The sequence below is a fragment of the Argopecten irradians genome, chromosome 1 (assembly GCF_041381155.1).
Source record: "Argopecten irradians isolate NY chromosome 1, Ai_NY, whole genome shotgun sequence".
Taxonomy (NCBI): Eukaryota; Metazoa; Mollusca; class Bivalvia; order Pectinida; family Pectinidae; genus Argopecten; species Argopecten irradians.
In genome coordinates, this window is record NC_091134.1 from 35,316,738 (window position 1) to 35,329,819 (window position 13,082).

Sequence of the window (13,082 nt, forward strand, 5' to 3'; positions counted from 1 at the left end):
CTCAGTAATCTATTTTTATAACGTTTGAATTACAATGAGCATTTACAAAACCCTCATATACATTGAATGTAAACTATAATTAATCGTAAAGGCGAATACCGACCTTTTGTTTTATAGATCGTATTTGGTGTTAATTGTAATTTTAATTAATGTAAACAGGTATAATATAATATAAATTACCGTTGTGTCATCCGTTGAATTTCCACAGAGTATCCCTACAAAAAAAATGCTTTATTAAGATCAATTATATTAAAGGAATCATCCCTATATTACTTTCTGATACCTGAAGCAAACTATAAGTATTGTTTGTAGAATAACTTCCATTTAGCGTGAACAAATTGTGTGTATCAGATCACAATATAAATTATCTGAATGATAAACAAAAAGGATGATATAAAATGATAAATAAGTGACATGCATATGAAATAACCTACCGTCAAACGTAACCAACACTAAAATTAAACCCACGTGCAGCTTAAACAATGCTATTCTTATCTCCATGTCCACTTCCTCATTTTCCGTGGTTCACTTTGTTTTCACTAGGCGAAATCAGTTTTAAACTTTTGCTGTACATGTAAAACTAGCTTTTACTTCCATAACCATTTCTATTAAGTAACCGCATTTCGAAATCTCACCGTTTCATGCAACCAACGTGCACTACATTGCCCGATTGATTGTAAACTAATCTCCGATCTTGTCTTTATAAATCGACCATGGTATAAATTCAGCATTGATCATGATATATCTCAATGACTCATGGTAAGCACCCGCGTGGTACCATTGTGTGTCTATGAAGAAGTAAATTAAACTGCATACTTGATTAAATAAAGGGTAGGATATCGAGTACTTGTATTTTAATGTTTAAACTACGACAAGGGATATAATTGGAGTAGGATATATGATAATACATGATGCATCAGATTAACTTAATATAGAAACGTTCAATTTTGTCAATGTTATTTTTTGTTCTGGCTATGTCATTTAAACAATTTCTCAGCTTTATTTCAACACTGTGTATTTCCTCTTTTGTTTGACAAACGAAACTACTTCAGATCAGAATGCTTTTTGAATTCGCATATAATACCACAAAAAATGATTGAATAATGGGTTTTGTTAGGATAGGGAATTTCCTATGACAATTAGACCAGAATCAAATCATATATATCAAATTCATTGAATAAGTTATTCTAAAGACTAGTAACCAACCATAAACTTTTATTTTATTCACTTATTTATTTTTGTAATGTTAACTTCAACAACGCCTTCAATTGGTTGTATATATGTCACGTAAGTCATTCATTGGGGATGAGGATGTCCTTTCAGATCAGTCAATTAAGTTGACCATAAAATGCCAACTGAAGAGAGGTGAACTGAAGCAGTTTCTTACTCGCAATGCTGACATCTCAGATTATCTGGTAGAATCGATGACGACGTAAAAGTCTTCATCGTTGATAACGACAGTGAGTCTTTCAGATAACGAAGTGTCAGAATAAGCTATCAGATTTGCTAATGACAAACGAGATATTTCATCATTAGGAGTTGCACGACAGGAGCCAGCAATAACCCTGACCCTATTTTAACTTGAAATTTACCTCTCACGAGATATTTTAACGTAATACGATCAATGAGTGTTTACTTTGTGCACCGGATCCCGTCGAAAAGAACTATTTGCTGAATGGCCTACATAAGGTAGCTTTTCTCTACCTTTAACCACCGCCGTGAAATTCAGTCTGTCGAGTTTTCTGCACGTAGGCCATACCATACTTAGAAAATAACAAAGTTCGCCAAGAAGAAGAACAATGTTCACTCTAATTGAAGGTCTGAAGTATGGGGCAGCAGCGGCAATGGGACTGTTTTCGGGTGGAGCCTTGTACATCAATGCAGTGGAGCATCACAGTCGCAGATCACTTCCAGTGGAGGCCCAGAGGCAGGAGTGGGCTAACAGCTTCAATTCTGCTAAAGTATTCTTGGTAAAAAACTTCATCAGTGATTTTACTTAATACCTCCATTAATGTATATGTGAATCAGTTACATAATTAAAATTTCTTGATATGATAAACCATATCAAAGTTTACATTAGAAACATGTTTTTTACAATTTTAGAAATATGATAAATAATACATTATTGAACAATTTTTAAAAGACTGGTGCACGCATACAGCGTGCACAGGCAGCTAGTTTATCTATGGCGTGGAGGTAACATTATATAGGTGATATTGTAGTTTAAAAAAATTATCGCTTGAGCGCGGGACAAATAGGTCAAGGCATTTACCTACAACAGGTCGAGCGAATCAATATGTCGGCACATTCTGAGTATCTAGATTATGTTATAGACATTTTTTCTGTGATAGCATATGTGTATTACTATATATAGATCATGTGGGTATATTACAGACTTGCCCAAGTCCCTTGTCCAGGATATTTATAATATACAAATGGCATGTTTGCTATAAATTATTTAAAGATGCTCCACCGCCGACAAACCATAAATGATACTCATCATTTGAACAACAATTGGTGTTTAATCGTGTATATATATGTACGCGGATGACCTGGTAATGTTCTCTGAAACTGTTGAAGGGCTGCAGTGCCTCTTAGATAGTCTTTATAGTTACTCAACTAAGTGGAAATTGTCTGTTAATACTGATAAAACGAAAATAGTCGTATTTAGAAATGGAGGACGTATACTTGAAAAGGAATCGTGGAGATATAATGGCAATGAAGTTGAAATAGTAAACGATTTTTGCTATCTTGGTGTAAAGCTGAAGTATAATAATAAATTTAATCAAATTCAAAAACATTTATCTGACCAAGGTCGTAAAGCCATGTTTGCACTTTTTTCTATGTGTTCTAATTTATATTTAAATTTTGAAACCTTGTTACGTTTATTTGACACGTATGTTTCTAGCATCTTGCATTATGCTTGCGAGGTGTGGGGATCATCGAAAGGGTGTGATATAGAAAAAATTCACTTGTCATTTTGTAAGAAGATCCTAAAAGTTAAGAGATCAACGTGTAACGCCATGGTATATTTTGAATTAGGCCGGTATCCATTAGAATGTTTAAGGAAGTACAGAATGATAAAGTATTGGCTTAAATTAATGGTCTCAAATAACTGTATTTTGAATTCCGCTCTTTTATATTTAAGTAATAGCAACACTGGTAATTGTTTCAATTGGATAAACCATGTTAAACATTGTCTTTTTTCTATTGGTTTTGGTAATGTATGGAATCATCACTATCTGTATAACAATAAACATATATTATGTTTGATAAAGCAACGACTATTTGACCAAAGTCAGCAACATTTGAGAGGCTTATTGGATTCCTCATCAAAATGTATATTATATAAGCATATTGTGAATCATTTTACTATACAATACTATTTGACCAAATATATACCTCCGAAATACCGAATTGTCTTATCTAAATTTCGTCTATCTGCTCATAATTTGGCCATCAAAACAGGCAGATATACCAATACTGCTAGAGAACAAAGATTGTGCCCTGGTTGCAATTTAGATGTGGAAGACGAATATCATTTTATTTTAATATGTATTAATTATCATGATTTAAGAAAGAAATATGTAAAATCTTTTTATTGGCGTAAACCATCTATGTACAAGTTGATACAATTATTATGTTGCGAAAATATAAGTGATATACGTAAATTAGCAAAATTTATATTTGAGGCCATGAAAATACGATCCCGCCTCCAATAATTTCAGTACAGTTATTTTAATGTTGTATACTTAACCTGTAATTTATGTAGCCTTTATATAATACACATTTTGATTTCAATGTATAGTACATTTGTAACTTGTCTATGATATTGTACTACATATAATGTAATTACTATGTGATTGTATATATATGTATATGTGCGTATTTTGCACAATTCCAATAAGTTGTAAACTTAAGGAAAAAATAAAGAATTGAATTGAATATGTCTAATTAACACAAAAAATAATATCAAATAATTTATTTTGCTTTTGGTGCAAGCGCAGTCAGAACTGGTTTATTCTATAAAGAACATAGTGCCACAGAATTTTTTCGGGATGCAATTAATTATTTCTAATATTTTAACTTGAAGTAAAATTAGAAGCTCAAACATTCCAATGGTGGTAACGGTGTAAAGGAAGTATCTTTTGTCAGCGGTGGAGCATCTTTAATGAATTGCAATAATTTGTAAAGTTGTATGGTTTTATAAATGTTTTGAAATATTTTACCCTGATGATTAGACATTGTATATCTTAATAACGCAAGTATTACTATACCAACACAAGAGTGTGTAAGAATATTAAACTATAACCATCAGTGTATAACAAAAGATTATAATCTGATATTCAATTCAACGTGAATAAAAGATTGGCCGAAGTGCCCCGACTCTATCAATGTGACACCGATAATTTAATCGAAACAAGGAAATAATTTCTCCTGAAGTCCATATTAATTTTGATCGTGAAGCCTAACAAATATTTTTTCTTTACCTCAAATACATATATCATACTCTATACTGTATTATAAATATACTCATATATCATATGCTCATGTTTGAATTAGTTAAAAACATTTAAATATATCAATTATGTATATAATATATCCCGTCTAATTATTTGATTAAATCCTTGTGTGGTATCTAAATATGCAATTCCCTATTGATTAAAATGTACTAATAGCATGATTAATTGAAAGCAAATTATGTGAATGAACGTATGCTATACATATGTATGTCTGGTGGAAGTGGTCTTTTCCTGGTTAAATTAAAAATAACCGATGTAGTGAGTGATTTAACAAGAAAATGATAGAGATGTGTAATTCTACGAAATAGTATGATTCAGGCGGTGTAGGTTTGTATGCCCATTTAACAAGAACTTAAAAAACTTTTTATCGATGGAAATTTTAATTTACTAAAAATAGAAGTGTAATATTCGCCAATCAGAACGTCTCTTATTTAAGGATACATGGCTGACAGGATGTTTCATTATCACCTCATATAATTCCCGGTAGGCGTTCACGGATTCTTTGAATTCAGTCCTTTTATTTGAAATACTCAAACCAAGACATGCACTTAAAATATTGATGTGTGTATATCTGTCTTTGTCGGAGTTGTCAATTGCGAAATGTTTTAAGGAGGCATAACCCATTCAATGTCTTTATATTGTGGTCACTTACCGTGCCGACTATTTATATTTTTATCTATGAAAGATACATCAAAATAAGTCTGCTTACATAATACATGTAATTGGTATTATGTCAAAGTTTATTTGATTAAATAGACGTATGATGGACAATATTACAAATCATTATAGATTTTACATTTAAAATGGTTACATCTGATTCAGCATGTTATTGAAATGAAAACAATTTGTCAATTTAGTTCTTCTTTCCTATTAAACTATCTTGGTGCTTAAATATCGATTTTAATCAATGGATTCATAACACACGTAATAGATATACATTGTTTTAAAATCATGTATCATGTGATGTAAAATGTATCAAATAAAAGCTCGCGTTCAATGATATTCTTATCTTTCGGTTTTTTCTTAAAAAAAATATACAGTTTTTTTTTACAGTTTCAATTTATAACTCAATGTCTGGAGTATTTATCGTTCGAAACGTAATCTATACTTTACGGTATATGAAAATGTTGTAACCATTATTTGGTTTTGTGCACGTAAAAAGTTTTATATTTCCCTTTCCAGCCGTCGATAGGAACAATAGGTGCGGGATGTTCGACAGCCCTGTTTTTCCTTGACGAGTCCGAGTTTAAGTACTACTGGTTAGTGGGCCCTGTCCAGTTTATCCTTGGAGGCGTGTATACGGTGTTAGTGATGTTACCGGAGATCAACGTACTACTGGACAAAGGGGTGGTCGAAAAGAAAGGTAATGGTCACTTACTACACATGTGTAGTATATAGTTTCTCTGTAGTATTTAGGAATCGTTTGAGGTGCTGAGAAATAATGATAATGAAAAAAAAAATGAATCAAAAAGCTCACAGAATGATATACCTGATGTTGCATAAGACAAAATTCAAAACTGATATGTGGAAGGGGAAGTGGAAAAAAAAATCAGTTGAAATTTTCAACATATGAAAATAACTCAAAATCTTTCGGCTAAAGAAAAAAATCCTTTGATTTTCATTCATAGAATTCTACCTCAATTCTTTATAAGTGAACTAATGCATTTATAAAATGATTATGCTATGAAATTCAATTGTTTAAATGAATATATAACATTTCTGAGTTAACATTAGGTTGGTTAATTCATTATGATAGAAAGGCTACCACACACGTTTACAAAATGAAGACATGTAATTACACAAATATATGATAAAATAATGTTAATATGTGTTACAATAGTTGTTGCATACAATACAACAACAATATTTATTTTTTTTCGTTTAATGTAAAAGTCTTTGTACATTCCAGGTGAGAGATGGGTCCGTGGTGCCATAGACAGGTGGAACTACAGACATATGTTTAGGACATTCTTAGATGGCGCTACATACTTTCTCTTCCTGTATCTCGCTATGAAATCCTGAAAAATTATTATACATGTACAAATGCATCTTTATTTTTTATGTATCGTTAGAACCGAATTGTACATTTTCAAAATAAATGCTTGAAATGTGCCATATAAATTTGCACTTCATTTATTCACTTTTTTTGTTTCTTCATTGGCATTAAAGAACGTTGATGATACTAAAGGTTGTGTAATATTGTCTGTGATTTTTGGTAATCAAAAATCAATTTTTCATCTCAGCTTCTCGAGGTCAATTTGTTTTATGTGGTCAGTTTATTTGTTCCATTCTCGGAAACCACAGTGTCTCCTCTAGGCTCTTAGCGTAGCCATGGGTAACTGAGGATACTTTCTTCAGGCAAATGGAAATATGTACAATGATAGGAACTGATATTATATATACATGTATATAAAATTGTGATATGGAGCAGTAGCAATTTTGTACATGTATGTATTCATGGGTGATGCGTAGTCTTTGCTATGAGATGGTATAATTTGCGGCCAATATATGTGTAACATTTTAAAAGTAATCGCATTTATGTTATATAGAAGATAAAGGAAAATAAGGACGAATAGAAAGAATGACAAGAAGGCAGAGAATTTGTCCGAATATTAAGATAATGTTGAATTAGAGCTGAGCTCGGTTAGATGAGCGCAACCAAAGTCATATGCACTATAAACGAAACACGCCATCTTACTCAGTTATCATTTTGGAATCTTCTACTTGGAATCATGAACTTTTAAGTAAAAGTGACTATACAATTTTAATATTTAAGTTTGTCGGTCATATCACCAAACAAGAACATAGGTATACGTATTATCAAGGGAAATAAAAGACCTGTGCCTAGTACTACATGTAGTGAGAACTGTCTTCTGTAACTCAAGATTTTTTAACAAGATATCTTCTATACAAATGAGATTTTAGGAGCTACATTCGGGTTGAATGCTGGGGTGATATATCTTACGTTAACTCTAGGATGTTTTATATATTTGCGACTAGGATACTTTTTTAAAGAATACAAGTATGTGTAAATCAGTGTAGATTTATACACTCTTACACACAACATTACTTTTCAGGTTTACCAAGATCATTCGAAGGATACATTCCATCTGGTCACTATTCACTCGTATAAGTCACACAACCACGCAAGAATCTACTTTATATATGTGTGTGTATTGAGTGGATATTTTCGATTTTATTTCGAATATTTGTATGGCATGATATACCATTGAGTGACGAAAGGGATTCATTCTGAAGAAATCGGGTGTCCATATGATGTCAACCAAATCGTTTCTTTGTCTTGTGTTATAGTTATTAGAGTACCCCCAATGTTTGTAGGTACAAAGTAAACAATCAAGGTTTATTAAGGTTGTAATATCGATGAAGAAACATTTTTAAAAACTGAAATAATTTATGATTCTTTTTCGCCATGCAAAACCCATGATTGCATCTTCACTAGATTCCAGGAGTTTGTAAAGAATGAAGTTTTCTACGAATCTGCGAAACAAATTGAAAAGTAAACATTGCAAAAAGCTGTAAAACATTAATATTCATTTGAAAATTACCTTTAAAGTTTTATTAGCTTATTAATTACATTTTTAACAACTGGGCCCAGATGTTATGCCTTTTTTTGTATTTCTGTAGGGCATAGAATTAACTGAAAGTTCAACGAGCACGTTTCTTTTATACTATCGCATTTCAACATTTAAACAGTTCGTTTAAGTCGTGTTCAGTTATGGAAAATGAAAGAGATTTGAAACATTTGGAAGAGATATCCTTCAAATTTTTTTTGTTTCGAGTATATGAAACAAGAACTACCATCTTAATTGGATGATACAATTTTCTTTCAATGGACAATGCATTATGAAATACTAAAAATGACATTCACATTTATTTGAGTATGTAGTTATATTCGGTAACGGTGTTCACAAATTCAAAAAATCAAACAGGAACGAAATGATTCATCTTCTCGATAATTTCATATGTTTTCGTAGACTCTCCCGATTACACAAGCCAACAGCATGATAAAAATTGATATTAGTGCTTTGCCAGAAGAATTTATTTGTTGAACAATTCAACGACATCCATGCAATAATACGTACAATATCATTACAGGGTACTTAATATCACAAAAGGTAGAATCGATTTAGCATGACTCACTTATGATGACCTTGTATTTATTCTGATTAAAGTGCTACTCAGGGGCTACCAGTGTATGTGTTTGAATCTGATCAAATATTTAACTTGAGAGGTGTTTTCATGCAGTGTAGCGTATCAACGAAGAATTCACCAGACATGTGTAAACTGATCTTTATATCATACAACGTACATTATATCGTCTAACTACTACATACTACGGTTCGACCTGTAGGGACGGTAATTATACTTCGGTCGAGCACAGGCGTCTGCATCTGATTTTGAAAAAAATAAAACAGGTAAGACACTCCATGAACCGGAATATCTTTATCACACCAGAAGCAGACGCCTGTGGGTCCCGTAAGAGTGCAAGTACCACCAGGAAGAATACCTCCCTGTTACAGAGCTATATACTAGAAACATGTTCACCTTGCTCGAGGGTTTAAAGTTTGGAGCCACCTCCGCCATGGGGATATTTGCTGGAGGGGCAGCTTACATAAACTTGGTGGAGCATCCTAGTCGCCGGGACCTTCCTGTAGCGGCACTGAGGCAACAATGGGCCAACAGCTTCGACCGTGGCAAACTGTGCCTGGTGAGTTTGTATTGCCCAAGGTCAAATATCAACTGAAATATTTTGAACAAAAGGGAAAATAATCTATACTATATGTAATGTTAGCTAAAAATTTAAACACAATATATGTTTTTATAAGTATATTTACCTCAGATGAAAACCAAGAAAGTTATATCTATACGTACAAGTACGATCTAGTGTGGTTAGAGTGCACAAGGGTCACCTACTGACATAAAAACAACACATGTGGATTGAAGTGGATAGGTATTATCTAGTGCATACGAATGAATCACAAAACAGATAGCATATGCTCTATATATGCTGTTCAACTTTTATAATTATGTTACTTGTGTTATTGTACAAAATTAACTATAGCAAAATCGATTTATTGTTAATTACATAAAGAATAAACCAAAAAAATAATAATAATGGTAATTAATTAAGATAAAAACTGATTGATTGCTAGTTGTACCCCAACTTATTTTCGCGTGCGGAAACTATGAAATCTTTCAAACACACTTTAACAGAACCATGTGTGTCTATATCATTCACAAAATTAAATCGCCATGAAACTTGAAAGTCATAACTCAAAATTAAGTCGACATGAACATCAGTAGGCTCATAGTATTAACGCTAAACTTTTCTTACACTGCATATATCTATCGTGTAAAACAATGGACATGTTTCATTATATTTCAATAGCTGTTAACTAAAGTATATCATCGAAAAAATCATAAGTTTTATTATATGTTACTAATTCATTTTCTTTGATTTATTACATAAAATGTTCAATGATATTATTCATCATTCATCCACTAGAATTAATTGGAAACTGAATCAGAATCGTGTACACTGAACAGGAAGTCAAATCTTGTACAGTTGTTTACCCATATATCCGTGTACAAGGAAATAAGAACTGTTCGACTTAACGATGATCAAACGTATGATTTCTAAGTATATATAAGTACATAGTTAATAATGATTGGTAAGGAGATTTCCAAGTATGATTTGCAAATAGAATGGAAGGGTGATGGGTGGATCTAAACACATGTTGATAATAAAAACAAACGTGGGTCACATATGTAGGTCAAGTTGATTGTAAGTGTACTATTTAGTAAATGAGAATTTCATTCTAAATTTGCTGAAATGTTTACAAGTTAATCTTCCTGGTAGGAAGTCTTTAAGTGTGTATTATAACTACACAATGTTATCTTTTTGTTTTTTATTATTTTTATTAGCATCTTTTTTATTAACTTATCTAAAATGTAATTATCCTATTAACCTATTTAAACGATTGGGTCCTGGCTATGCGGAATAATTTTTTTATTTCAATTTGTAAAGAATTGTTGAATTTACTGTCCTTTTATCAACTTTAACGCAAGCACATCTTCAGGTAGTGTTCACCTTGAATTGGATGTTCTCCCAACCCGCTGCTCCCCATTATACAGTTGAGTTGTCTTATTGTAAAACATATTTAAACATGATTGCGAAGATTTTAAACATTTACAAAAAAGTATAAATTAGCAAAATCATAAATTTCATTCAATATTTCGGAAAGATTACCGCTAAAATGTACGTATAGAGCGATTTTGATGATTTTCATCCCAATGTAATAATATTGTACTACTATGTAATTTGATGGTGTATTTCATTGTCCCGTTTATTCTTCACAGCCGTCAATGGGCCTGATAGGTGCCGGATGTGCCACTGCCGTGTATTTCCTGGACGAGTCCGAGAACAGGTACTACTGGCTGTCAGGACCTGGCCTGTTCATAACTGGGGGACTCTTCTCAGCCGTGGCAATGCTCCCGGATATCAACATCCTCCTGGACAAAGAGGTGGTGGAAAAGAAAGGTACGGATGGGCTTGTAGATGATACCTTTGACACTGTAGATCTATATTGTTCTAGAGTATAACAGGCATTGTGTATAGGGTGGTACGGATTCAAAATATATGTTCGATGTCTGTGCATCAAATATCCATAAGCATTTGAAACTAAACGTCCAATTGTGACTTTAATTATTTCAGTATAAAATAACACTACAGTCCTGACTGTTATATGCATTGACTTTTTATTACTTTAAAGATATTTTCATTAGGTGTTATTCCTCATATTGAAATTATGTTTTGTATTTACTATAATACTTGCAGGAAATGATCATGGTAAAATCAAAACTCGTCCGAAGCAATTGCATGTTATTACCACACTCTAAAGAAATTATTTACTTCAGAGGATGCCAACTGGAATTCCGTTGCTTGAAAAACGTTTAAAAGGAATATGGTACATATCAATGGACTCCACAATGTAAACAAATACTAGATTTCACAAAATCTACTAGTCCTGTGAGATAAGCAGTAAATTCAGTATTGGTATCTGTTTTCGGGAAAACGTTAAACTCCAAAAGTTTTTAACAAATATATTACTATAAAATATTGTCAAAACGTCTTTTTTTCATTTCCAGGTGAGACTTGGGTCCGTGATGCCATAGACAGATGGAACAGCCGTCACATGTTTAGGACTTTCCTTGATTGTGTTGCATTTTTCACGTTTCTGTACCTTTCAATCAAAACCTAAGCATTGATCAAATTGTATGTATGTTTGTTACTGCTATATATGTTATGTAAAGGTATCATCCCATCAAATGCCATGAAGGAGTTTATCGATTTAGGCAATTCTGCTGCCTCTTTGTGATGATAATAATAATAGCATGTATTTTGCTTAGTTACCTTAAGCTAGGTACAATCGTTAGAGTTCCCCCGACCCTGAAGTTAGTTCTACAATATAGCAGCGAAAAATGAAGTAAGGTACAATGTAGTTTTATATTATTTTAGTTCGCACCAATCGTATCAGCTTGTGATATGAAAAATCGAAGGATGCAAGTTCAAAGTTACATAGCATCCTGGTCCATATATTTGATCCCTATTCACCAGACCCATGTAACACTACGGTGTTCAAGTCATCTTAAAAATAATTGGTCGAGTGAAAACTTTTCATTCAATTATCTTATATTATTAGAGATAAAATCAAGCAAATGCTTAACTAGATTACTGTGACCTTTGACCTGTTTTCTAAACTTAATTTAACATACTCGGCCTTCTATTGTAGAAATTATGAAAATTCAAAATATTTACTTTTTAGCATCCTTGAAAATAAAATGAGCCAAAAGTCTTTTGAATATCCTAATACAGGTACGTGTATATGCACAAAGTACTTCATTTTTTACCACGAGGCCGGAGAACTACTTAAATCGGTTTATCATTTTTTATCTTGTCATCTCATGTTTTGTAATAATTACACATTAAAATGACTTTGAGATATGTCTTTTTTGTGTCAATTTCTGTATAATTTTGTTCTTATCATTCCTGAAACAATGTACACTTTGTATCAAGTGTGACTACTGCAACAACAATTTGCTGTACTGGTATGCATGCTTGGTTGATATAGTAAATAAAATGCTTAGTTCTTGTTTGTTTTTTTTTAACTTTTTTTTTTTTTTTTTTTACTTTTTCATGACAACTAAGCTTTACTAATTGTGGGTTTCTAATAAAAAATGTTTTAACAAATTTTAGCTTTAGTCTCCTTTGTTTGTTAAAAAACTTCAGTTTTGCTTCATAACTGTTTTCCTCTAATTTTAGTTTTCACTTATCAACTTGTTTTCAACATATTTCTTGTTTTCTCTTAACAACTGCAAAATTTTTATTCAATAAATTAGCTTTTTCTGAACTGTTTTTTCTTCTTCTATTTTTTCGTTTTACAACAATTTAATTTAAACCCTTTTCATTTATTATTGGACAACTTTTACCCCCAGTAAACATTTTGACTTGATAAAATACCCATTAAGCCTAATTCA

At 32.1% G+C, this 13,082-nt stretch overlaps 2 protein-coding genes across 3 annotated transcripts; both read left to right on the plus strand.

The window, feature by feature from the left end:
* The first annotated feature begins 1,524 nt into the window (after positions 1 to 1,524).
* Positions 1,525 to 6,766, plus strand: LOC138325684 (uncharacterized). Its single transcript, XM_069271508.1, has 3 exons — positions 1,525 to 1,970; positions 5,706 to 5,886; positions 6,433 to 6,766. The coding sequence occupies exons 1-3, from the start codon at positions 1,800 to 1,802 to the stop codon at positions 6,543 to 6,545; spliced, it is 465 nt and encodes a 154-aa protein (XP_069127609.1). The 5' UTR covers positions 1,525 to 1,799; the 3' UTR covers positions 6,546 to 6,766.
* A 2,015-nt stretch (positions 6,767 to 8,781) lies between these two features.
* Positions 8,782 to 12,700, plus strand: LOC138325726 (uncharacterized). 2 transcript variants are annotated; one of them, XM_069271583.1, is made up of 4 exons: positions 8,782 to 8,959; positions 9,065 to 9,252; positions 10,905 to 11,085; positions 11,694 to 12,700. In XM_069271583.1, exons 2-4 carry the CDS (start codon positions 9,082 to 9,084, stop codon positions 11,804 to 11,806), a joined length of 465 nt encoding a protein of 154 aa, XP_069127684.1. In that variant the 5' UTR covers positions 8,782 to 8,959; positions 9,065 to 9,081; the 3' UTR covers positions 11,807 to 12,700. The 2 variants fall into 2 exon arrangements, with proteins under 2 accessions (XP_069127684.1, XP_069127675.1); XM_069271574.1 differs by having other exon boundaries at positions 8,785 to 9,252.
* Positions 12,701 to 13,082: the final 382 nt, after the last annotated feature.

Bases quoted from the DNA above. Each gene is read 5' to 3' on its own strand.
- LOC138325684 (XM_069271508.1), top strand. From the start codon at position 1,800: ATGTTCACTCTAATTGAAGGTCTGAAGTATGGGGCAGCAGCGGCAATG. The intron at 1,971-5,705 runs GTAAAAAACTTC...TTCCCTTTCCAG, and splicing joins ATTCTGCTAAAGTATTCTTG to CCGTCGATAGGAACAATAGG. The intron at 5,887-6,432 runs GTAATGGTCACT...TGTACATTCCAG, and splicing joins AGGGGTGGTCGAAAAGAAAG to GTGAGAGATGGGTCCGTGGT.
- LOC138325726 (XM_069271583.1), top strand. From the start codon at position 9,082: ATGTTCACCTTGCTCGAGGGTTTAAAGTTTGGAGCCACCTCCGCCATG. The intron at 9,253-10,904 runs GTGAGTTTGTAT...TATTCTTCACAG, and splicing joins ACCGTGGCAAACTGTGCCTG to CCGTCAATGGGCCTGATAGG. The intron at 11,086-11,693 runs GTACGGATGGGC...TTTCATTTCCAG, and splicing joins AGAGGTGGTGGAAAAGAAAG to GTGAGACTTGGGTCCGTGAT.